The 23,882-nt window shown below is 45.4% G+C and overlaps 2 protein-coding genes across 4 annotated transcripts in view; one reads left to right on the top strand and one right to left on the bottom strand.

Annotated features, from left to right (window-relative positions):
• The window catches only part of SUGP1 (SURP and G-patch domain containing 1), a 32,481-nt gene extending 22,792 nt beyond the window's left edge, over window positions 1-9,689 (bottom strand). The window contains exons 1-4 of one of the 2 annotated variants that reach the window (XM_027548396.1): window positions 9,588-9,689; window positions 6,828-6,999; window positions 3,394-3,494; window positions 1,510-1,710 (exon numbers count right to left, since the gene is read on the bottom strand). In XM_027548396.1, the coding sequence (XP_027404197.1) occupies window positions 1,510-1,710; window positions 3,394-3,494; window positions 6,828-6,999; window positions 9,588-9,621 (508 nt within the window). In that variant the 5' untranslated portion in view covers window positions 9,622-9,689. Of the gene's footprint in view, window positions 1-1,509; window positions 1,711-3,393; window positions 3,495-6,827; window positions 7,000-9,383; window positions 9,498-9,587 lie in introns of those variants that run through there. The other variant, XM_027548395.1, reaches the window with a different exon arrangement.
• Window positions 9,690-9,959: 270 nt separating this feature from the next.
• The window catches only part of MAU2 (MAU2 sister chromatid cohesion factor), a 39,034-nt gene continuing 25,111 nt past the window's right edge, over window positions 9,960-23,882 (top strand). Inside the window, exon 1 of one of the 2 annotated variants that reach the window (XM_027548393.1) lies at window positions 9,960-10,268. In XM_027548393.1, coding sequence (XP_027404194.1) covers window positions 9,993-10,268 — 276 coding nt within the window. In that variant the 5' untranslated portion in view covers window positions 9,960-9,992. The remainder of the gene's footprint in view (window positions 10,269-23,882) is intronic. The other variant, XM_027548394.1, reaches the window with a different exon arrangement.

The raw sequence follows: 23,882 nt of genomic DNA on the forward strand, positions 1-23,882 counted from the left end.
TCCTTGCTATCTGCTGGGAAAGGGCGCTTCTGGGACATGTCAGACACTTCCTGCCCAGACTGAGTGCCAGCCATTCTCCACAAGTCCTGGCATCCGTTAGTAAGAAAGTGTGTTTCCAGACTAACATCTGGGAGCTAGGGGGGCTCACTGCGACGGACTTAATTGTTACCTCAGGGCATTTACAGTGAACCAAACTAAAAATATATTTCTGTACTTGTATTGACCTCTACTTCGAGCCACATGGAACTTGCTTCTGTATTTATTGCTGGCCTGTTTCATACAGCTTGAATCCCTCATACGAGAGCTCCCAGGAGAAATTTCTTGATGTCAGTCAGTGCTTAGGAACGTTTGCTTCTCCTGGCAATGGGGCGAGACACTGAGTCTGTGGCCTCTCTCTTTCTCCTTGTTGCTTGTACTGCCAGGAAGCTCGGGAGGAGCTGGGAGAGAGGAGTGGTACAAGGTGTGGCCAAGAAGGGCCTACAAGAGGACCTATAAGAGGTCTCAGGGACATTCGCGCCCACCTTCCCCTCAGCCTCACCCTCCTGCCACATGCCTGGCAACAATCCTAACCTGGTTACTTTATAAGCGCAGTTGCTTCTCTGAGGTTAAATCAATAGCAGGCCACAATAGGTCTCAAGGGCCTTGAGGCACCCACTGTCCCTCCTAAACTGGCAGTTCCCAGCAGGGTACCACTGGGACTGCCAGGGCACCTCTCAGAGGAAACACCACATTCACTGGCTCCATTCTGACTACAGCTCCAGGGTTCGAGGCTGGCCACTGCTCTGTTCAGATGCAAGACCTGAAGTCAGCACCTCACCCAGAGCAAGACGTCTAGAGGCTGTCACAACATGATGGCATGGTCACTTCAGTCTGTCCTCACTGTCAGGGGCGTGACTGCACCAGCCACCCTGGAGGCCCAGGGCTGGGATCCACGTAGCTCAGGTGGCACCCCATCTCATTCTGAATATGGACATGGCTGGGCGCACTGGGAGTGCCGCCACCAGCCCCCTCCCCGCCCTCCTCCACCACGGGGCCTGAACTGGCTCAGCTAAGGCCAATGACCATCCTGCGCTGGACTGGAGAGAGCACTTCCCAACCCCTGTGCTCACACCTCTGGCCCAAACTAGTGGAGACAATTAACCCACACTGAGGAGCTCCTCTTCTAGAACTGGATGAGGAGTACACAAGTGCACACTCCCCTGAGAACGCCACCCCACCATGAGACCAGCCCCCACAAAAGTGGACAATGAGCCAAACAGCTCCCAGGAAGAAGCCTGCACTCTGCAGCCCTTCCAGGCTCCCCATGGTCTACTCCTCACCTCTTCCTTCACCTCCCTCATCCTGAAGGGCCTCACTCTGACCCTTGGCTCAGCCTGGAGGCCTGGTGGCAACGCCCTGACCACACCCCGAGCAACCCACAGCCGGCTGTGCTTTCCCCGGGACCATGGAGCCTGCCTGTGGAGCTGGAAGAGCAGCTGTGGACGGTGGGCAGCAGCCCTGGCACCTTACCTTTGATCTCCAGCCACTGCTCATAGTCCTCCTCGTCGTCCTCATCAGGAGATTGGAAGACACTCGGGCGGCTGGCCACAGGCAGCTGCTTGGCGTGCATGTAGTTCTTCACCTGGCCCAGCGGGCTACTGATGAGGGGGGGCCTCTTCCCGGTGCGGGGGAGCACACGAGGCGGGGCAGTGGGTGCGCTGGGGGGAGCATCTTGGGATACAAGGAGGGAGACCCACACTCAAGGTCTGTGGTGCAGGTTTCCTTGTCTTCCTGCCTGAACGGCCCCGAGTCCCCCGTGGCTGGGCTCTTTAGCTTCCAGCACAGCACTGGCAGACAGTGGGTGCTCAGAAGCACTCAGGGAAGATGCCACCCCCACTTACAGATGAGGACCCTCGAGACCTCGAGAGAAACAACCTATAGGGGTCACCCAGCCCAGGCCTCTGCAAGCGGCAACTCTGGCGGTAGGTAGCTCTGACACCCGTATCCACAGACTGCTGCTGCTGCTGCTAAGTCGCTTCAGTCGTGTCTGACTCTGTGCGACCCATAGATGGCAGCCCACCAGGCTCCGCCGTCCCTGGGATTCTCCAGACAAGAACACTGGAGTGGGTTGCCATTTCCTTTTCTAAAGCATGAAAGTGAAAAGTGAAATGGAAGTCGCTCAGTCGTGTCTGACTCTTCGCAACCCCATGAACTGCAGCCCATCAGGCTCCTCCGTCCATGGGATTTTCCAGGCAAGAGTACTGGAGTGGGGTGCCATTGCCTTCTCCACCATCCACAGACTAGTGATACAGCAACTCTTCAGGATAAGACCCGAATCCCCCATACAGCGTCCACCCACCCCCTCTGACTGCTGTGGGCAGGAGCTAGCAGTAGCGGGCAGGAGCTAGCCTATTTGGGACTTTTCAACCACAATTCATGGCCTGAGACCCTGCGGTGAAGGGCTCTTATAGCCCTTCCTCCCTCTCTGTGGGCAAACTTGGCCTTGGGTTAACTTTTCTAGCTGTTAGCTGGGAAACCTGACAGAAGTCCAGAGTCAGCTGTTTCACCAGTAACTTCCTTATAGTAAACACGAGACTAGCGGGGCTCCCCTGGTGGTCCAGTGGTTTAGAATCCACCTGTCAATGCAGGAGGCGCAGATCCAATCCCTCGTCTGGGAAGATGCCACACACCATGGGCAGTAGCTGGGCCAGTGTGCCCCAACTACTGAGCCTGTACTCTAGAGCCCATACGCATGCTCTGCAGCCACTGATGCCCGAGTGGCCCTATAGCCTGTGCTCTGCAACAGGAGAAACCCCTGCAATGAGAAGCATGTGACTCACAACCGGAGAGGAGCCTCCACCTGCCGTAACTAGAGAAAGCCCGAGCGCAGCAATGAAGACCCAGCGCAGCCAAAAATAAACAAACGAGTAAGTAAATAAAAGAAATTTAAAAAAAATGAGACTAGTAAAGTGCACAACCATAGTCGTGGGTGGACTCCCACAGGTGGAGATTCTGACACCTGGCGTTTCCCACACAGCTCCTGTGGGCCAAGCGGCCCCTCACCACCTACAGAAGGAGGGCCTGTTCCTTACACTGCAGCTACCTCTCTAACTCAAGCCACAGTCCCTCAGGTGTGCTGAGTTCTGGCCCCCACCGCCCCCTCCCCAAATAGAAACCTGGCTTATCTGCCTCTAGGTCTTGTGGGTAAGCACCTCAATGGCAGGGTCTGCATTCTCCCCTGGGCACTTCCTGTGAGAACAAGCAGAACGAAGGTGCTCAGTGAACAAGGGGTGAGAGGAACGAGGCTGAGGTGGGACCTGCCAACTTTCAAGGCACCGAGGACCCTTTGGGGGGAGAGTCAGCAGGGGTAACTCTAGGAGGCGGTGACACAGGGCAGGGGGGGACCGCGCTTACCTGTGCTGGTCTGTGCCTTCTGCAACTTCAGAAACTGCTGCAAGAAGCTGCCGTCGTTGGCAAACTTGTTGGAAACGTTAGAGTTGTGTACGTTTGCAATTCTAGACCGGAGGCAGAGGACAGAGAGGATAAGCCTTGAGAGGAGGCAGGGTGTACAATGCATCGGCCTGTCCTACCCCCACCACTGTTCTCTAAGGGGGCCCCAAATGGACCCCCGAAGATGCTGGGGGCCCACAGAGTGCAGGGAGCGGCCTTCAGAGAAGTCAGCTCGAACAAGCTGGTTCTACTAGTCAATGGGATGCTACCTGTGCTGAAGTTGTCTCTATCTGCGTGCTGACCCTTTGGGTTCAAAGGCTTCCCCAACAAGATGGCTCAGAAGCACCTGCCCTGCTCCCACGCAGCACCTGCCGTACCTATTGTTAACGAGTCATCTGGGCTTTCGCTGGCTCCCGTATCTGTCCTACCAGCCAAACTGTATGGTTCCCAAAGGCAGGGCCTGTGTCTACACCTGTGTGTGACCACAGTTCTGGGCTGAGGTCAGTCAGCACTTCTGTGGATTTCACATGTGTCCAAGAAAACAGCCAAAGAAATCTCTTGGTGGGAGAATTAGAGAGAAATTTTACACTCTTATTACTTTCTCTTTCATTTTTACAAAGGGCATGTTTTATTTTTTTAAAGACTTTTTTTTAATGTGGACCATTTTCACAATCTTTACTGAATTTGTTAAATATTGCTTCTGTTTTACGCTTTTGGCTCTTTGGCCGCAGGGCAAGTGGGATCTTGGTTCCCTGATCAGGGATCAAACCTGCACTCCGTGCACTGGGAAGTGAAGTCATATCCACTGGATCACCAGGGAAGTCCCAAGTACGTTTTATTTTGAAAAAGAAAATGTATTTTTAACGAAACACAAAAGCAAACCCTTATCATAAAGTTATAGTGGGCTTCCCTGGTGGCTCAGTGGTAAAGAATCCGCTTGCCATTGAAAGGAGACACAGGAGATGCAGGCTCAGATCCTTGAGTCAGAAGATGCCCTGGAAAAGGAAATTACAACCCACTCCAGAGTTCTTGCCTGGAGAATCCCAGGGACAGAGAAGCCTTGAAGGCTGCAGTCCACAGGGTCACAAAGAGTGGGATGCAGCTGAGCAAAAAGTGATGGAGGCTCACTATGAGCAAATGGGAATCTGGAAAAAAAACAGAAATATAGAAAGCAAGGAGAAAACCCCCCAAAAGTCTCCTTGCCTCACAAGGGTCACTCAGTTTGGTATACTTCTTTGATTTATCCTTAATTAGAAATAGAAGAAAATAAAGCTGTTATCACGGTTATGTATTCTACTTCTTTCATCTTTTACTACAACATACTGTCTTGCTCCAGCCTCAGAAACTCCTCACATGCGCTTTCAGAGCCATGCTCATCATACAGACACACTCAATAACTGATAAAAGCTCAAGGAGCCCACAGGTCTGAATTTTTTCCTTTAAAATAAAGTTCTAGCCTCCTAGAAATCCGTTCTAATGAAAGAAAAGAGGAAAAAAAATAAGTCAACAAAGGGCGCTGGTTAAATAAATTACAGGACATCCATAGAGCAGATGGAATGATCCTGGAAAGCTCAAGTTTTATAAATAAAACCACCAAGCACAACGATAAGTGAAAAACAGAAAGGCGAGACGTACAACAGTATCTGCAGCATGGTCCTACTTATGTCAACATGTATTTGACTGGAAAAGTTTACAAAAATCCATCAAAAAGCAACCAGCACTTGCCTGTGAGCTGCAGGGTTACAATGATTTTATTTTTTCCTCTACTTCCCAGTTTTTCTACCACATATATGCATTATCTTTAAAGTTAAAAGAGAGCAAAGGCAACAAAAGTTGTTTTATGTGAAAGAAAGACCCACTGATAACCAGCCTTGGCGTTAAACAAGCGGAGCCTTCTAGTGACCCTGGCCCTGTCCTCACGCTGCGTACACCTCCAACAGGAGGGACAGAAAGAGGCAGGGACAATGAATGACAAGAGAACACTTTGGAGGGAATCCCTTGGCAGTCAAGTGGTCAGGACCCTGCACTTTCACTGCTGAGGGCCCAGGTTCAATCCCTGACTGGGTAACTAAGATTGCGCGAGCTGCACATGGCTTTAAAAAAAAACCAAACCAACCCACTGTGGGGAACAGCATGCCAACAACTGAATCCCACGTGAAAACTACCCGTAACAAACAACAGGGGGTATTACACAGGTGTTGAATGATGGCTCTTGATGACATGTAAACAATACACAGTCCATTCATACAATGGAATATTTTTCAGTCCAAAAAAAAGAGAGTGAAGTCCTGACACAGCTACACAGTGATGAACCTTGAAAACATTATGTCCAGTGAAAGAAGCCAGACACAAAAGGCCAGATATCGCATGAAACATCTAAAATAGGCCAATCCACCCAGACAGAAAGCAGATTAGTCATTGTTAGGGGAGTCTCTCCTTTGGGGAGAAGCCATGGACTCTTAGAAAACGTGGGCGCTGGAACAAAGCTTCAGTGCAGGACTAACATGCTCATGGGCTTCCCTGGTGGCTCAGTGGTAAAGAATCCACTTGCAGGAGACACAGGTTCAATCCCTGGGTTGGGAAGATCCCCTGGAGAAGGAAATGGCAGCCCACTCCAGTATTCTTGCCTGCGAAATTCCATGGACAGAGGAGCCTGGTGGGCACAGTCCATGGGGTCACAAAAGGGTTGAACATGATTTAGTGACTGAACAATATGCTCCACATTTCAGACCACAGAGGAAGGGACTTGTCTTTCCATCAGTCTCCAGCATGGAGATCTTGTCACCCTGATCACATCACTGCTGCTCAAAACTCTTGGGTGCCTACAGAGTCTCTCAGAACAGTCAGGAGGAAACCCTGCTCAAACTACCTCTCATCTGACTCCGAAACAGCCCCTTTGGTGCAGCAGCTCGGGGTGCCTGACACACAGGGGCTCACCTCCCTTCCTGGCCTTTGCAGCCCTTTCCTGCGTCCTCAAAGGGCCGGCTCTGCCTGGGCCTTCAGCATGCAGTCTCTTCTGCATCTGGGAGCACAATGCCTTGAGTTACCTACCGTCAGCTCAGGCGTGTAACTGGGACTCCTCCTTGCTAGTAGGCTGTGAGCCCCGTAAGGGCAGAGATGGAATCTGGGTTTCTGCTTTGGGTTATACTCGTGGTCCCTGGCCCACAAATGTCAGCAGTAAATAACCACGGAGTGAAAGAGGTGGCAGCCGTCCTCCGGGATCCCACACACCCTGTGTTTCTCTCCTGCCACACTGAGCCTCCTAAAAGAGTGAACCTGTGGCCCTCCTTGCATCATCAGGTTGGAGTCAGATGCAGTAACATCCCAACTGCTCTCACAAGCAAAACCCTCTGCTGGTGACCTTCTAAGACCCTAACCCAGCTTCAGGGCAGACTTACTCGCCAGGATGCGGGGGCTGAGGGCTGGCCGCCTGGTTCTGCTTGGCCTTCTGCTCCATTCTGGCTTCAATTTCCCGTTTCTTCTGAGCAATGAGCTCCTCTTGGTGAAGGATGTTCATGTTCATTTTTCCAGACTTGGGAGGAGCAACCCCAAACCACCGGTTAGCCTTTCCTGGGGCGGGAAAAGAAGTACATCAGAAATCACCTTTGCTCTGAAGAAATACAGATGACCAACAGGTACATGAAAAGATGCCCAACACTGCTAACTATGCGAGAAATGCAAATCAAAACTACAGCGAGGTACTGCCTCACACCACTCAGAATGAGCACCATTAAAAAGTCTACAGAAAACAAATATTAGAGAGGGTGTGGGGAAGGGGAACCTTACTACACTGTTGGTGAGAATGAAAGCTAGTGCAGCCACTATGGAAAACAGTATGGAGGTTTCTCAGAAAACTAAAAATATGCTCTGGCAATAACACTCCTGGGCATGTATCGAGACAAAACTATAATTCAAAGAGATACATGAACTCCTATGTTCATAACAGCACTATTCACAATAGCCAAGCCACAGAAACAACCTAAATGCCCACTGACAAATGAACAGATAAAGTTGTCATACATGTGTACAATGGAACATTACTCAGCCATAAAAAACAGTAAGATAACGCCATTTGCAGCAACATGGATACAACCAGAGATTATCATACTCAGTGAAGTCAGAAAGACAAATACCATATGATATCACTTCTACTTGACATCTTAAATATGACAGAAGTGCACCTATCTATGAAACAGGAACAGAATCAGGGACATAGAGAAGAGACTGGTGTTTGGATTCGGAGTTTGGGGTTAGCAGATGCAAACTCGTACGTACAGAATACATAAAGAACAAGGCCCTACTGTACAGCACAGGCAAGAATATTCATATCCTGGGATATAACGCAAAAGAACATGGAAGAGAATGTATATATATACGTATAACTGAATCACTATGCTGTACGGCAATAATAAACACAACATTGCCATTCAACTATACTTCAATAAAAAATAAATTTAAAAAAAAAAGAAAGAAAGAAATCACCTTAGCTTCACAAACACGCCCAGCAGCTGCTACATGGTGCGGCCCAGGTGCTGCTGCCTGCAGCAACGGGCATTCAGACTGACATTCATTCACAGTCACACATCTGTTCGTTGATTTAGCAAGCATTTACTGAGTTATGCACTGGCTGCTGTACTTGGTGCTAAACAAGACAGATGGAGCTCTGCTCATGTGTGATTCACCTCTGGCTGAGGATACAACAGACTTATAACAAGAAAGTAGCTGCAAAATCCTAAGAGCTCTCTGATGGAAACAAACAAAAAATGGTGAGAAGGAATAACAGAGGAACACCTACAGAGCTAAGGCAGCCAGAAAACAGCCCTTAGAAGAGGGGACATTTAAGCTAAAACCAGAAAGATAAAGAGCTGGCTTCCTGAAAAGCCACATGGGGACTGATCTGGGCAGAGCAAGAAGCAGAGGTAAAAGCCCAAGGGACTAGCAAGGGTCCAATGTGGTCAGAATGGACAGTTCCAGGGGTGGGCCTCGCAGGGACTGGTGGGAGAAGATAAGAAGTCTGAGTTTTACTTAAAGGGCTTTAAGAAGCCACAGGGGAGTATTAAGCTGATAAGAGTATTAAGCTGATAAGATCCAATTGGTACTTTCATTTGTAAGATCATTCCAGCTACTGATTGGACAGAGTAAGCAAACAACCAGGAGGCTTACTGGTTGTAAGCAAAAGATGATGGTGTCTTCAGACAAGGGTGGCAGTTGTGGAGATAGAAAAGCCACCTCGAAGGTTCCCCGTGGGGCTCAAAATAAAACCCAAACTCTGAAAGCTGATTTTGAAGACCCTGCCAGAGATAACTCCCTTCCCACTTCCAGGTCATCCCTGATATTCCTCAAAATAACAAACCCTCAAGGCCTTTACAGTTGCTGTTCCTCTCTCCCTGGAAGGCTCTGCCGTCCAATAGTTGGCACCTTCTCATCTCAAATGTCTTCTGCTCAAAAAGGCCTTCCTTGACCACTCAATCTCAGCAGCCTGCATTTCCACTCTCTCAAGTGACTATAACGCTCTGTAAATATTTCCTCCTTGTGCATTGTACGATGCCTCGGTAAAAGTAACCTTCAGTACGACACGTCCCCATTTTGGATACCACTGCATCCTCAGCAACTAACACTGTGCCTAGCACATAAAGTATGTTTGTTGAATGTATCCCAGTCTGGGGGCGCTAGAACTGGGAGAGAGGGAGGGGCAAGGTTTATGGTAAAAGGGGGCTCTAAAGACTCAGGAAAATGTGTACAGGGAGTCAGAGTGCAGTTCGGAAAAGCAGCTTTTCCAGAAAGTGGGATAGAGGCGAGGAAGGAGCTTAGTAGAAAAGAGGGGCGCAGAAGACCGGAAGGTTGCCGCTGGCTCGGGGAGCGGAGCTTGGAGCAGCCCTTAAGGCGGTCAGCTCGGAAAGCAGGCGCAGGGCAGATAACCGCGGCGGCCTCTGAGGAAAGCCTGGCGTCCTCACCAAACCAGCGGTGGGGGCGGGGAGGATAACCGGGTCTCGCGGGGGGTCCCAGGAGACTGGGGTGGTGCAAAAGCCGCCTCTTCCAGACGCCCGGAGGCTGAGGCTAAGCGCCAACGGGTTGAGGTAGGCCCGACGGGATGGCGAAGCAAAGACGCGTAGCCTGAGGACCCAGGCGGACGCTCGAGGGTAGGCGGGGGCTGTTACCTGCAACATCCCGGTTGTCCATCTTGAGACTCATCCAATCCCACAATGCTCCGGCGCCACCGGAGTTGGGGGGGGGGGGGGGGGGGCCTGTTATAGTGCGCGTGGCCTGATGGGAGATGTAGTCCGCCTCGGCAAGCCAACACCTACCATTGCTTGGACATCTGGGGTCTTCCCCCCAGGAACGCAAACCTCAGCCAATCGGCAATCTCTCGTCTCAGTTACGCGGACCAGAGAATGTCGCCTTTTCTCAGACCTTCCTGGAGCCGCCGCCACTTCAAACACAAACTACATACTCCAGGATGCTTTGTGCAGCAGCTCTCGCGAGAAAGGCGAGGAGCTCCGGCCCCGCCCCACGCGCCTGTTTCCGCCTCCCTGTGGCGGCGGCTTGTTGTTGTGGAGGCTAAAATGGCGGCTCAGGCTGCGGCGGCGGCTCAGGCTGCGGCGGCCCAAGCAGCGCAGGCCGAGGCGGCTGAGTCGTGGTACCTGGCGCTCTTGGGCTTTGCCGAGCACTTCCGCACTTCCAGCCCGCCCAAGATCCGCCTGTGCGTGCACTGCTTGCAGGCCGTGTTCCCCTTCAAGCCGCCTCAGCGCATTGAGGCCCGAACACATCTGCAGCTCGGCTCGGTGCTCTACCACCACACCAAGAACAGCGAGCAGGCGCGCAGCCACCTGGAGAAGGCGGTGAGCGTGGGCTGGGCCGCGAGGGAGGAGGCGCGGGTTCCTTTCCGGGCTTGAGATGACGGGCCGCGACCCTGGCGGACTAGGGCTGCCGCCGGGCCGCTCCTCTGGAACCTGGGGCGTGACTTCCGCACGAGCAGCGAGACCCCCAATGCTGTTAGCCTCTCAGAGGATCCGAGGGCCTCGCCACGTACCTTACTTGGTATCTCTGGTGACAGCCAGAGGCCTAGGACTCGGGATAGGGGAGGGTCCAAGTAATCCCTTTGGTCCAGGCATCCTTTGAGAATCTGAAATTTGGCTTCCGAGGAAGTCTAGGAAGGTCTCTCCCAGGGCATGGAAGTCTGAGAAGGACTTCCAGACTAAAGATACTGTGACCCCATCAGTGATGAGGGGAGTCATAGGCGGGAGGCAGACTCTAGAGACGGTTTGACGTCTTGAAAAAAGCAGAGCTGAGGATTGCGGGGTCTGGATTCCAGGGCACAGGACTCCTGCTTTCTTCACAACCACCTGTGACTTCTCTTCCTCCCACTATCCAATGGTCCGTCCCCTTCAGAGGGCAGGCCCCATCTTCCCACGATGCCTTGTGGGGTCTTGGTACCCCCGAAGAATGTGGGAAAGTGGCCGTCCCTCTGCCCTCTGGGGCTGTGGAGTTGTTCCTTTCAGAGCAACACTGTGCTCCTGACAGACGGTGTTTCCATTTGCCATTTACTCAGCCTTATTCAGCTTAGAGGAGAGACTTCTTGAGTAGAATCAACGATCATGTAAAAAATGTCTTGATCCGAGGTAAATCTGAATTCACCTGTGGCTAGTAACAAGTTGCCTTGTGGAGGATAATCAGATCTGTGTTTTGCAGACTGTAGAGTTGGAAGGGGCTTTTGTCTTTGCTTGATCCACTTCCTTGTTTAAGGAGTGAGGCAGTATGGGCCCTGAGAGGTGAAGTGATTTGCCCAAAGCCACACAGCAAGTTATTAATAAAACTGGTCTCACAGGTAGGCTCAAGACCACCAGGGTGGATGCCAAGACATTGAGTCATCATTTTTGTGAAGTTTGTTTCTTCCGTTCATTCAGCAGATACTTAATCAGCTCACACTGGGTAGCAAGCCCTGTTCTAGGTGCCAGGGATCAGCAGTGACTAATAAAACAGTCCCTGCCCGCATAAGCTTGTGTTTTTGTGAGGGAGACAAACAATGAATATGTCGTAAAAGATTAGGCAGTGATCGAAGAACCATTAAACGTGTGGACCAGGGTGAAGGTTGGAGTTGACAGGGAGCTATTTTTGGCAGAGGTAATCAGGGAGTCTCTATTTGTGGGAGTGACGTTTGAACAGAGGCCTGAATGAGGTGGAGGAGGCAAGCCTTGAGAACTGCTCCAGGTTTCATGTCAATCCCTAGAAGTACCCCAGTTGTTGGTGACTAGTTGATACCAGGGTTTCTCGGAGACAGCGATGAGGCTGAGAGCAAATGAAGTGTCAGGCTTCGTTGGGTGTATGAGGGGTGGAGGCTGTGACTGCCCAGGCCTGGCAGCCCAGGCCCTTCAATAGGTATGCTAGTTATAAAGCTGTCCCTTCTCTCAGTTAACAACAAATCCTGCCACTTCCTTTCTCTGGTCTCCAGGCCATTCAGCCTGGGTTTTTTTTCCTTTCTTTTTTTAATTGACATATTATGGGGTTTTTAAAATTTGTTTAGCCGTGCTGTGCGGCTTGTAGGATCTTAGTTTCCCAACAGGGGATTGAACCCAGACCACAGCTCAGTGAAAGCACCGAGGAATTCCCAGTTGAAATGTAGTTGACATAACAATACAGTGAGTCCCCTACATACAAACGAGTTCCATTCTAAGAGCACATTCGCAAGTCCAATTTATTCTTAGTCCAACAAAGTTAGCCTGGGCACCCAATTAACACAATCGACTGTATAGTACTGTACTAACAGGTTTATAATACTTTAAAACAAATACTGTACAAATACTATAAAACAATACATAAACAGACACAGAAGAAAATAGTTTTAATCTTATGGTACAGTACCTTGAAAAGTAGAGTAGCCCAATACAACAGATGGCATTCAGGGACTGGTAGCAGTACCACCTGCATCACCCCTGCTTTTATACTTGCTTCTGAACATCCTGGACTTGAAATAAAGATACTGTATTCTAGACACTACTGTACAGTAAAGTGCACAGAAGTGCAACCACTTGTAGAGGGTGTACTCACATGATAGAGTACGCCAGACAGGTGAACTAGCTTCTGAGAGTGGACACATAAACACTCAATCACATCTTTGGAAGGTCGCAACTTGAAGATTTTGTTTGAAGGCGGCTTACTGTATTGTGTTGGTTTCAGGTATATTATGTAGAGCTTTGACATTTGCATGCATTGTGGAATGATCACCCTAATAAGTTTAGGAACCATCTGACCTCATACAGTTATTACAGTGTTATATGGACCATATTCTTTATGCTGTGTATTACATCTCCATTGGGTTGCTTGTTTCATAACTGGAGGTTTGTACTTCCTAACCACTACCACCTGTTGTGCCCATCTGGCAACCGTTGTTTATTCTCTGTATATACTAGTATGTTTTCATTTTGTTTTTTAGATTCCACGTATAAATGAGATCATGCAGTATTTAGTTTTCTTTGTCTGGCTTATTTGACTTAGCATAATACTTTCTAAATCCATTTATGTTGTCACAAGTGGCAAGATTTCATATTTTCTTTTAAAGGTTTTTTTTATTTGATGTGGACCTTTAAAAAAATTCTTTATTTATTGTCTGTGCTGGGTCTTTGTTGCTGTGAGCAGGCTTTCTCTAGTTGTAGCAAGCAGGGGCTACTCCTTAGCTGTGGTGCATGGGCTTCTATTTGCTGTGACTTCTCTTGTTGCAGAACATGGGCTCTAAGACACGCAAGCTTCATTTGTGGCACATGGGCTCAGCAGTTGTGGCGCATGGGCTTAGTTGCCCATGGCATGTGGAATCTTCACAGACCAGGGATTGAACCCATGTCCCTTGCATTGGCAGACGGATTCATAGCCACTGGACCACCAGGGAAATCCAAGATTTCATTATGTTAATGGCTGATTAATATTACCTTGTATGGTAGCCATTCCCTTCTCCAGGGGATCTTCCTAACCCAGGCATTGAACCTAAGTCTCTTGCATTGCAGGCAGATTTTTACTGTCTGAGCCACCAGGGAAGCCCCCAATATTACCTTGTATGTGTATACCTCATGTTTTTATCCGTCAGTGGACACTTAGGTTGCTTCCGTATCTTACCTATTACATTAATAAATAATGTTGCAGTGAACAATGGTGTGCATGTTTATTTTTGAATGTTTTTGTTTTTATCAGGTAAATACCCAAAAAGTAAAATTGCTGAATCCTGTGGTAATTCTATTTTTTATTTTTTTTAGGAACTTCCATACTGTTTTCCATAGTGGCTGCACGAATTAACAGTCCTACCAACAGTGCCCAAGGGTCCCCTTTTCTCCACATTCTGACCAGCACTTGTTATTTGTTGTCTTTTTGATGTTAGCCATTCTGACAGGTGTGAGGTGGTATCTCACTATGATTTTTGATTTGCATTTCCCTGATAATTACTGTCTTTTCATGTGTCTATTCATCTTTTCATGGCCACCTGTATGTATTCTTTGGGAAAATGTCTTTTTAGGTCCTTCATCCATTTTTTAATTGGATTGTTTGTTTTTTTGATGTTCAATTGTAAGAGGTTTTTTGTATATTTTGGATATTAACCTCTTACTGGATATATCATTTGCAAATACAGTTGACCTTCTATATCAGCGGGTTTCACATCCTCAGATTCAACCAACCAAGGATATAGGGGCTGATTATATTCATTGTGTGAATTAGGTTGATGCAAATGTAATTATGGTTTTGGATTGTGAATTTTAAATCATTATATCTAGGCTCAAACACATTTTTATTAATCAAAATAGAAACCACTGCAATCAACACATTTTTGCCAACAAAAAATCAGTTTGTTTATTCCTATAGTATAAAAATCCATGCTTCGAGATTTGACAAACTCTTGAAAAACATTTTCTGCCTCCTCCTGGTTATGGAAGCATTTTCCCTCTAAAAAGTTGTTGAGATGCTTGAAGAAGTAGTCAGTTGAAAATGGTGAATATGGTGGATGCAGCAAAACTTCATAGCCCAGTTTGCTGAGTGTTTGAAGCATTGGTTGTACAGCATGCAGTTGGGTGGTTGTCGTGGAGGAGAATTTCTGTTGACCTATCTTTTTTTGATAGAAGATAGAAACCCTTTGTGTTGACCAATGCCAGCTGCAGTTTTCAGTGCATCTCATCAATTGGCTGAGCATACTTCTCAGAGATGTAATGGTTTCGGTGAGATCTGTGAAGCTGTAGAGGATCAGACAGGCAGCAGACCACCAAAACAGTGACCCATGACCTTTTTTTGGTGCAAGTTTGGCTTTGGGAAGTACTTCTTAGTCTAGCCACTGAGCTTGTCACTGCTGGTTGTTGTATACAATCCACTTTTCGTCACATGTCACAGTCCAATTGAGAAATGGTTTGTTGTTGCATAGAATAAGAGAAGATGACACTTCATAATGAGTGTTTTTTTAATTTCTGGTCAGCTCATGAGACATTCATTTACTGAGTTTTTTCACCTTTCCAATTTGCTTCAAATACCAAATGACCACAGAATGGTTGACGTTGAGTTCTTGTATAGTTGTAAGAGGATCGGCTTTGATGATGGCTCTCAATTGTCATCAACTTCCGATGGCTAGCCACTACTCTTCTCGTCTTTAAGGCTCTTATCTCCTTTGCAAAACTTCCTGTACTGTACATTCATTAGTAGTTCCTAGGCCAAGTGCCGGAGAAGGCAATGGCACCCCACTCCAGTACTCTTGCCTGGAAAATCCCATGGATGTCGGAGCCTGGTGGGCTATAGTCCATGGGGTCGCTAAGAGTCGGACACGACTGAGCGACTTCACTTTGACTTTTCACTTTCATGCATTGGAGAAGGAAATGGCGACCCACTCCAGTGTTCTTGCCTGGAGAATCCCAGGGACGGGGGAGCCTGGTGGGGTGCCATCTATGGGGTCGCACAGAGTTGGACACAACTGAAGTGACTTAGCAGCAGCAGCAGGCCAAATGCATTGTTGATGTTGCAAGTTGTCTCCACTGCCTTACTACCTATTTTGAACTCAGATAAGAAAATTGCTTCAAATTGCTTTTTGTCAACCATTTACATCGTCTAAAATAGATAAAAAATAAACAAGTAATGTTGTTAGCAAAAAAAAAAAAAGCAAGAATGTGCATTAAAATGATGTATAACATAAGTACATTTATTTAGAATATATTCCAATATCAAATGGCAAATTTCAGCAATGCAAAAGTATCATTACTTTTGCACCAACCAGATGCTTACTCCTTGGAAGGAAAGTTATGACCAACCTAGATAGCATATTAAAAAGCAGACACATTACTTTGTCAACAAAGGTCTGTCTAGTCAAGGCTATGGTTTTTCCAGTAGTCATGTATGGATGTGAGAGTTGGACTGTGAAGAAAGCTGAGTGCCGAAAAATTGGTGCTTTTGAACTGTGGTGTTGGAGAAGACTGTTGAGAGTCCCTTGGACTGCAAGGAGATCCAACCAGTTCATCCTAAAGGAGATCAGCCCTGGGATTTCTTTGGAAGGAATGATGCTGAAGCTGAAACCCCAGTACTTTGGCCACCTCATGCGAAGAGTTGACTCATTGGAAAAGACTCTGATGCTGGGAGGGGTGGGGGCAGGAGGAGAAGGGGACGGCAGAGGATGAGATGGCTGGATGGCCATCATCGACTTGATGGACGTGAGTCTGGGTGAACTCCGGGAGTTGGTGATGAACAGGGAGGCCTGGCGTGCTGTAATTCATGGAGTCGCAGAGTCGGACACAACTGAGCTCCTGAACGAACTGAACTGAATATGCCATTTCATATAAGGAGCTTGAATCTAGACATTTCTCCAAAGAAGATACACAGATGGCTTCTAGGCACATGGGAAGTTGCTCAAAATTGCTAGTTATTAGAGAAATGCAAATCAAAACTTCACTGAGGTATCACCTCACATCAGTCAGAAAGACAATCATCAAAAAAATCTATGAATAATTTTTTTTAAAGTCTATGAATAAATGCTAAGGAATGTGTTAAGAAAAGGAAATTCTGCTACGTTGTAATCCTGCTGGGAATGTAATTGGTGCAGCCACTGTGGGGAGCAGTATGGAGGTTCCTTAAAATCGAGTTGTCATATGCTCCAGAAGTCCCACTCTTGGGCATATATCTGGAAAAGATAAAAACTCATTCAAAAAAATACATGTGCCAGAATGTTCATAGCAGCACTATTTATAATAGCCAAGACATGGAAGCATCCTAAATGTCCATTGATAGATGAATGGATGAAGAAGATGTAGTATATGTATATATAGTAGAATATCAGTCAGCCATAAAAAAGAACGAAATCATACCATTTGCAGCAATATGGCTAGACCTAGAGATTATCACAGTCATACTAAGTAGTGAAGTAAGTCAGGCAAAGACAAATATCATGTGAGATCACTTCTACCTGGGAACAAAAATACGATACAAATGAACTTTTTTCAAATAGAAACAGACTCACAGACATAGAAAACAATGTTACAGTTACCAAGGAGGGATAGGGGGAGGAGAAAGATAAATTAGGAGTTTGGGATTATCAGATACAAAGTACTATATATGAAATAGATAACCAACACGTCCCTACTGTATAGCACAGGAAGCTATATTCAATGTCTTGTAATAAGCCATAATGGAAAAGAATATGAAAAAAACTATATGTTAAGCCGAATCATTTTGATGTGTACCAGAAACTAGCACAACATTGTAAATCAACTCTACTTCACTTAAAAAATAAAAATATATAAGGGCTTGAGGATCTATGGATTTTGATATCCTCAAGGACTCCTGGAATCAATCCCCTGAGGACAACTGTATCTTCTCCCATTCAGGAAGGTGCCTTTTTGTTTTGTTAATATTTTCCTTTGCTATGTAAAAATAGCTTTTTAGTTTGGTGTAGTTCCACAAACTGTGAAAAAATTCTTAGAGGTGGGAATACCAGACCACCTGACCTGCCTCCTGAGAAATCTGTATGCAGGTCAAGAAGCAACAGTTAGAACCGGATATGGAATAGACTGGTTCCAAATGGGGAAAGGAGTACGTCAAGGCTGTGTATTGTCACCCTGCTTATTTAACTTACATGCAGAGTACATCATGCAAAATGCCGGGCTGGATGAAGCCCAAGCTGGAATCAGGATTGCCAGGAGAAATATCAATAATCTCAGATAGGCAGATGACACCACCCTTGTGGCAGAAAGCGAAGAACTAAAGAGCCTGTTGATGAAAGCGAAAGAGGGAAGTGAAAAAGTTGGCTCAAAACTCAGCATTCAAAAAACTAAGATCATGGCATCCAGTTCAATCACTTCATGGCAAATAGATGGGGAAACAGTGGAAACAGTGAGTGACTTCATTTTGGGGGGCTCCAAAATCATTGCAGATGGTAACTACAGCCATGAAATTAAAAGATGCTTGCTCCTTGGAAGAAAAGCTATGACCAATCTAGACAGCATATTAAAAAGCAGAGAGATTACTTTGCCAACAAAGGTCCATCTAGTCAAAGCTATGGTTTTTCCGATAGTCATGTGTGGATGTGAGAGTTGGACTATGAAGAAAGCTGAGCACCAAAGAATTGATGCTTTTGAACTGTGGTGTTGGAGAAGACTCTTGAGAGTCCCTTAGACTGCAAGGAGATCCAGCCAGCAATCCTAAAGGAAATCAGTCCAGAATATTCATTGGAAGGATTGATGCTGAAGCTCTAATACTTTGGCCACCTGATACAAAGAACTGACTCACTGGAAAAGACCCTGATGATGGGAAAGGTTGAAGGCAGAAGAAGAAGGGGACGACAGAAGATGAGATAGTTGGATGGCATCACTGATTTGATGGACATGAGTTTGAGCAGTCGACGGGAGTTGGTGATGGACAGGGAAGCCTGGCGTGCTGCAGTCCATGGGGTTGCAAAGAGTCAGACACGACTGAACAACTAACTGGGTCCCATTTGTTTGTTTTTTCCTTTTTTTTTCCCTTGCCTGAGGAAACATCCAAAAAATACTGCTAAGTTTTTGATATCAGAGAGTATACTGCCTATGTTTTCTTCTAGAACTGTATGGCTTCAGGTCTTAAATTTAAGTCTTTCATTCATTTTGAGTTTATTTTTTTATGTAGAGTGAGAAAGTAGTCCAGTTTAATTCTTTTTCTTATGGCTGTCCAGTTTTCTTAACACCATGTATAGAAGAGACTGTCTTTTCTCGCCAATTTGTATTCTGCCCTCTTTTCTCATAGATTAATTGGCTGTGTAAGTGTGGGTTTATTCTGGCTTGTCTCTTCTCTTCCATTGACCTATGAATCTGTTTTTGTGTGGATACCATACTATTTTTACTGTAGGTTTGTGGTATAATTTGAAATCATGGTGCATGATACCTCCAGCTGTGTTGTTCTCTCAAGATTACTTTGGCTTTTCAGGGTCCTTTGTGTTTTCATACAATTAAAAAAAAATTATTTTTGGCTGAGCTGGATCCTCATTGCTGTGCGTGCGGGCTTTTCCCTAGTTGTGGAGACATGGGGCTGCTCTTCTCTAGTTGCGGTCCATGGGCTTCTCACTGTGGTGGCTTCTCGTCGCAGAGCACAGACTGTAAGGCAGGCAGGCTTCCGTAGCTGCAGCACGTGAACTCCATAGTTGCAGCTTCCGCGCTCTAGAACACAGCCTCAATAGTTGTGGCACACGAGCTTAGTTATTTCAAGGCATGTGGGATCTTTGTGGACCAGAGATTGAACCCTTGTCTCCTGCATTGGCAGGCACATCCTTTACCTCTGAGCCACTGGAGAAGGTCCCATACAGTTTTTAGAATCACTTGTTGTAGTTCTGTGAAAAATGCTGCTGGTATTTTGAGAGGGATTGCATTGAATCTGTAGATTGACTTGGGTCGTATGCTCGTTTAGGAATATCAGTCTTCCCAGTTCACCAGCACAGTATAGTTTCCATTCATTTCTGTAGTCTTCAATTTCTTTCATTGAATGTTTGCGTTTTCAAAGAGCAAGTCTTTTACTTCCTTATTTAGATTTATTCATAGCTATTTTATTCTTTTTGATACAACTGTAAATGGTATTGTGGGTTTTTTTTTTCATATTTAACCAAGATTAGCTATTTATTCAGATCATTCCTGCCTTCCCAGTTGTATTTCTGTAAACGTCAAGCAAAATGATTCATAATAACTTTTGCTCAATTTGTTAATTAAATTTGTGAGAAAAAAAATTTTTTTTAATTTTATCTTATTTTTTAAACTTTACAATATTGTATTAGTTTTGCCAAATATCGAAATGAATCCGCCACAGTTATACCTGTGTTCCCCCATCCTGAACCCTCCTCCCTCCCCTACCCTCCCTCTGGGTCGTCCCAGTGCACCAGCCTCAAGCATCCCGTATCGTGCATCGAACCTGGACTGGCAACTCGTTTCATACATGATATTATATATGTTTCAATGCCATTCTCCCAAATCTCCCCACCCTCTCCCTCTCCCACAGAGTCCATAAGACTGATCTATACATCAGTGTCTCTTTTGCTGTCTCGTACACAGGGTTATTGTTACTATCTTTCTAAATTCCATATATATGCGTTAGTATACTGTATTGGTGTTTTTCTTTCTGGCTTACTTCACTCTGTATAATAGGCTCCAGTTTCATCCACCTCATTAGAACTGATTCAAATGTATTCTTTTTAATGGCTGAGTAATACTCCATTGTGTATATGTACCACAGCTTTCTTATCCATTTGTCTGCTGATGGACATCTAGGTTGCTTCCATGTCCTGGCTATTATAAACAGTGCTGTGATGAACATTGGGGTGCATGTGTCTCTTTCCCTTCTGGTTTCCTCAGTGTGTATGCCCAGCAGTGGGATTGCTGGATCATAAGGCAGTTCTATTTCCAGTTTTTTAAGGAATCTCCACACTGTTCTCCATAGTGGCTGTACTAGTTTGCGTTCCCACCAACAGTGTAAGAGGGTTCCCTTTTCTCCACACCCTCTCCAGCATTTATTGCTTGTAGACTTTTGGATTGCAGCCATTCTGACTGGCGTGAAATGGTACCTCATAGTGGTTTTGATTTGCATTTCTCTGATAATGAGTGATGTTGAGCATCTTTTCATGTGTTTGTTGGCTATCTGTATGTCTTCTTTGGAGAAATGTCTATTTAGTTCTTTGGCCCATTTTTTGATTGGGTCATTTATTTTTCTGGAGTTGAGCTGTAGGAGTTGCTTGTATATTTTTGAGATTAGTTGTTTGTCAGTTGCTTCATTTGCTATTATTTTCTCCCATTCTGAAGGCTGCCTTTTCACCTTGCTAATAGTTTCCTTTGTTGTGCAGAAGCTTTTAAGTTTAATTAGGTCCCATTTGTTTATTTTTGCTTTTATTTCCAATATTCTGGGAGGTGGGTCATAGAGGATCCTGCTGTGATGTATGTCGCAGAGTGTTTTGCCTATGTTCTCCTCTAGGAGTTTTATAGTTTCTGGTCTTACGTTGAGATCTTTAATCCATTTTGAGTTTATTTTTGTGTATGGTGTTAGAAAGTGTTCTAGTTTCATTCTTTTACAAGTGGTTGACCAGTTTTCCCAGCACCACTTGTTAAAGAGATTGTCTTTAATCCATTGTATATTCTTGCCTCCTTTGTCAAAGATGAGGTGTCCATAGGTGTGTGGATTTATCTCTGGGCTTTCTATTTTGTTCCATTGATCTATATTTCTGTCTTTGTGCCAGTACCATACTGTCTTGATAACTGTGGCTTTGTAGTAGAGCCTGAAGTCAGGTAGGTTGATTCCTCCAGTTCCATTCTTCTTTCTCAAGATAGCTTTGGCTATTCGAGGTTTTTTGTATTTCCATACAAATTGTGAAATTATTTGTTCTAGCTCTGTGAAGAATACCGTTGGTAGCTTGATAGGGATTGCATTGAATCTGTAAATTGCTTTGGGTAGTATACTCATTTTCACTATATTGATTCTTCCAATCCATGAACATGGTATATTTCTCCATCTATTAGTGTCCTCTTTGATTCTTTCACCAGTGTTTTATAGTTTTCTATGTATAGGTATTTAGTTTCTTTAGGTAGATATATTCCTAAGTATTTTATTCTTTCCATTGCAATGGTGAATGGAATTGTTTCCTTAATTTCTCTTTCTGTTTTCTCATTATTAGTGTATAGGAATGAAGGGATTTCTGTGTGTTGATTTTATATCCTGCAACTTTACTATAATCATTGATTAGTCCTAGTAATTTTCTGGTGGAGTCTTTAGGGTTTTCTATGTAGAGGATCATGTCATCTGCAAATAGTGAGAGTTTTACTTCTGTTGTGTTCTTAATTTATTTTTCTGATCATTATTAAATGCATGGGAACACAATATATTTCTATATATTAATTTTGTACCCTGCAACTTTACTGAATTCCTTTATTCTAGTATTTTTTGATGGCATCTCTGGGATTTTCTGTATATTGTATCATGTCATGTGCAAACAGTGACAGTTTTACTTCTTTCCATTCAGCCTGTTGCTCGCAGTGGTTCGTAGTTATTATATGTATCATCCTTGTCATATATTTGCCCACTCAGTGCTATTGAGGGGAAGGAACCATGCCTTAGATTGCTTCTTTGTAGCTGCTTGGTTTTGGGACCTGTAATTTAAGTTCTTCCCCTTGTGGAGAGTTTTCCCTTGATTTTATAGAACCCTCAATCTTATGGGGTCTTCCACAGAGCCACAATATAACTTCTGTAGCTCACTGTCATTATACTTGGAAATAAATCCCTTTCTCTGTCAGGTGCATCCCCAGCTGAAAGCTTGTCCAGGTTTCAGGTAAAATGCCATTCTCTGTACCATTCTCTTTCTGTGGTTGTTTTTTTTTTTTTACGGTTTTATTTATTTATTTTTGGCTGTGCTGGGTCTTCATTGCTGTGTGGGCGTTTTTTCTAGTTGCAGAGAGTGGGAGCTGCTCTCTAGTTGCAGTGTGTGGGCTTCTCTTTGCTGTGGGCTCTCTTTTTGCGGAGCACAGGCTCTAGGGTGTGTGGGCTCAGTAGTTGAGGTTCCCAGGCTCTCGAGCACAGGCTCAATAGTTGTGGCAAAGGGGCTTAGTTGTGCCTGAGGCATATGGGATCGTCCCAGACCTGGGATCGAGTCCATGTCTCCTGCGTTGACAGGCAGATTCTTCACAAGGAGCCATCAGGGAGGCCCTCTGTGGTTGTTTCTGATCTCCCTTTGTATCACAGTGCAAGCATGCTTTCTTTAAACTTCATTCTTTTTAATTGTGCATTTTTTCCAAATCAGGCAGCTGTCAACTTTTTTTTCTTCTTTTTCATTCTTTACTAGGTAAAGAATCATATGTGTACTATAGGTAAAAATTTTAATTGATCTCTAAACTTGGTACCACATATATCTTCCTTATCTTATTATTTTCATCATCTTTTGCTTTCTGTATAAGAGACTAACCTTGTTTGTGTGTGTGTATATATGTTTCGATTATTATTTCTGTTTCCTCCACTGTGTTTGTAAGCTTTCCAAGAGGAATGTGTAATAAACTCACCCATATGTTTCATCAGTTCATTCGTTAAGAGCTCTGAGGCATGGAGGGTGTTTCACTCTATCCTTTGCAACTTTATCCAAATTGCAGCCATTGGTTCCCAGGGGTACCTGCCTCTACAGGCCTTTGGATGACCTGCTGGCTGTCTCAGTCCCTGGGTCTGCTCAGCAGACTGTAACTATTAGGGTACACAACAAGACACTTCACCGGAGAGCCTTCCCTTTTGATTATGATATGGCAGTGATGTGGGTGTATCAACAGAATTCCTGGCTCCCCTGGGACTTCACTAAATTGTTCATGATTATAAGGGATTTTGCTTTACCCAGAAATCTCTTACCTAGATAATTTACGAAGTCATTTCTGCAGATTCTGTCAGATTTTGTGCTTTTTCATTTCATTTTTGCCTTCTTATCTTTCCTCTTGCTGCACACCTCTCCCTCTGTGAATTTTCAGTCTTCTCTTGTCATATTCACTGTTTTTCAAGCAGACAGCTCCATTTGTAGACAGTTCTGTTTCAGTCATTTGTGCTTCCACTGTGGAGTTGAGAATCTACATTTCTGTATTTAAATGTGTGTTTATTTCCCCCTTAACTTTCTTGCTTTTGATTATATTACTTTTATCTCTTGACATGGAACATACGTCATTATCCCTATACTTCCCTGATTTGAAAGCCGCAGAGGAGTAAACGCCTCTTCTCTGGAATGGATTTCCGTTGTTTGCTGTAATCCGGGCAGTCATCCTCTGGACGATGTGCTTTTCTAACTGCAGTGTCTGTGTTAATGCCGGTTTGGTTTCTCTGTGTAGTTTCAGTGGGGCTACTTTTTAGTGGTTGTTTGACTTGGAAAGCTGCTCCAAACTGTGCCAGTCAGACACTCCTTCATTCTGCTTCCAGGTTTAGCCAGAAAGTCTATAGCTACCTTCCCGGCAAGTGATTAAAAGCTTCCTTTTTTACCCTGA

This window comes from Bos indicus x Bos taurus, chromosome 7 (assembly GCF_003369695.1).
Source record: "Bos indicus x Bos taurus breed Angus x Brahman F1 hybrid chromosome 7, Bos_hybrid_MaternalHap_v2.0, whole genome shotgun sequence".
NCBI classification, from domain to species: Eukaryota; Metazoa; Chordata; class Mammalia; order Artiodactyla; family Bovidae; genus Bos; species Bos indicus x Bos taurus.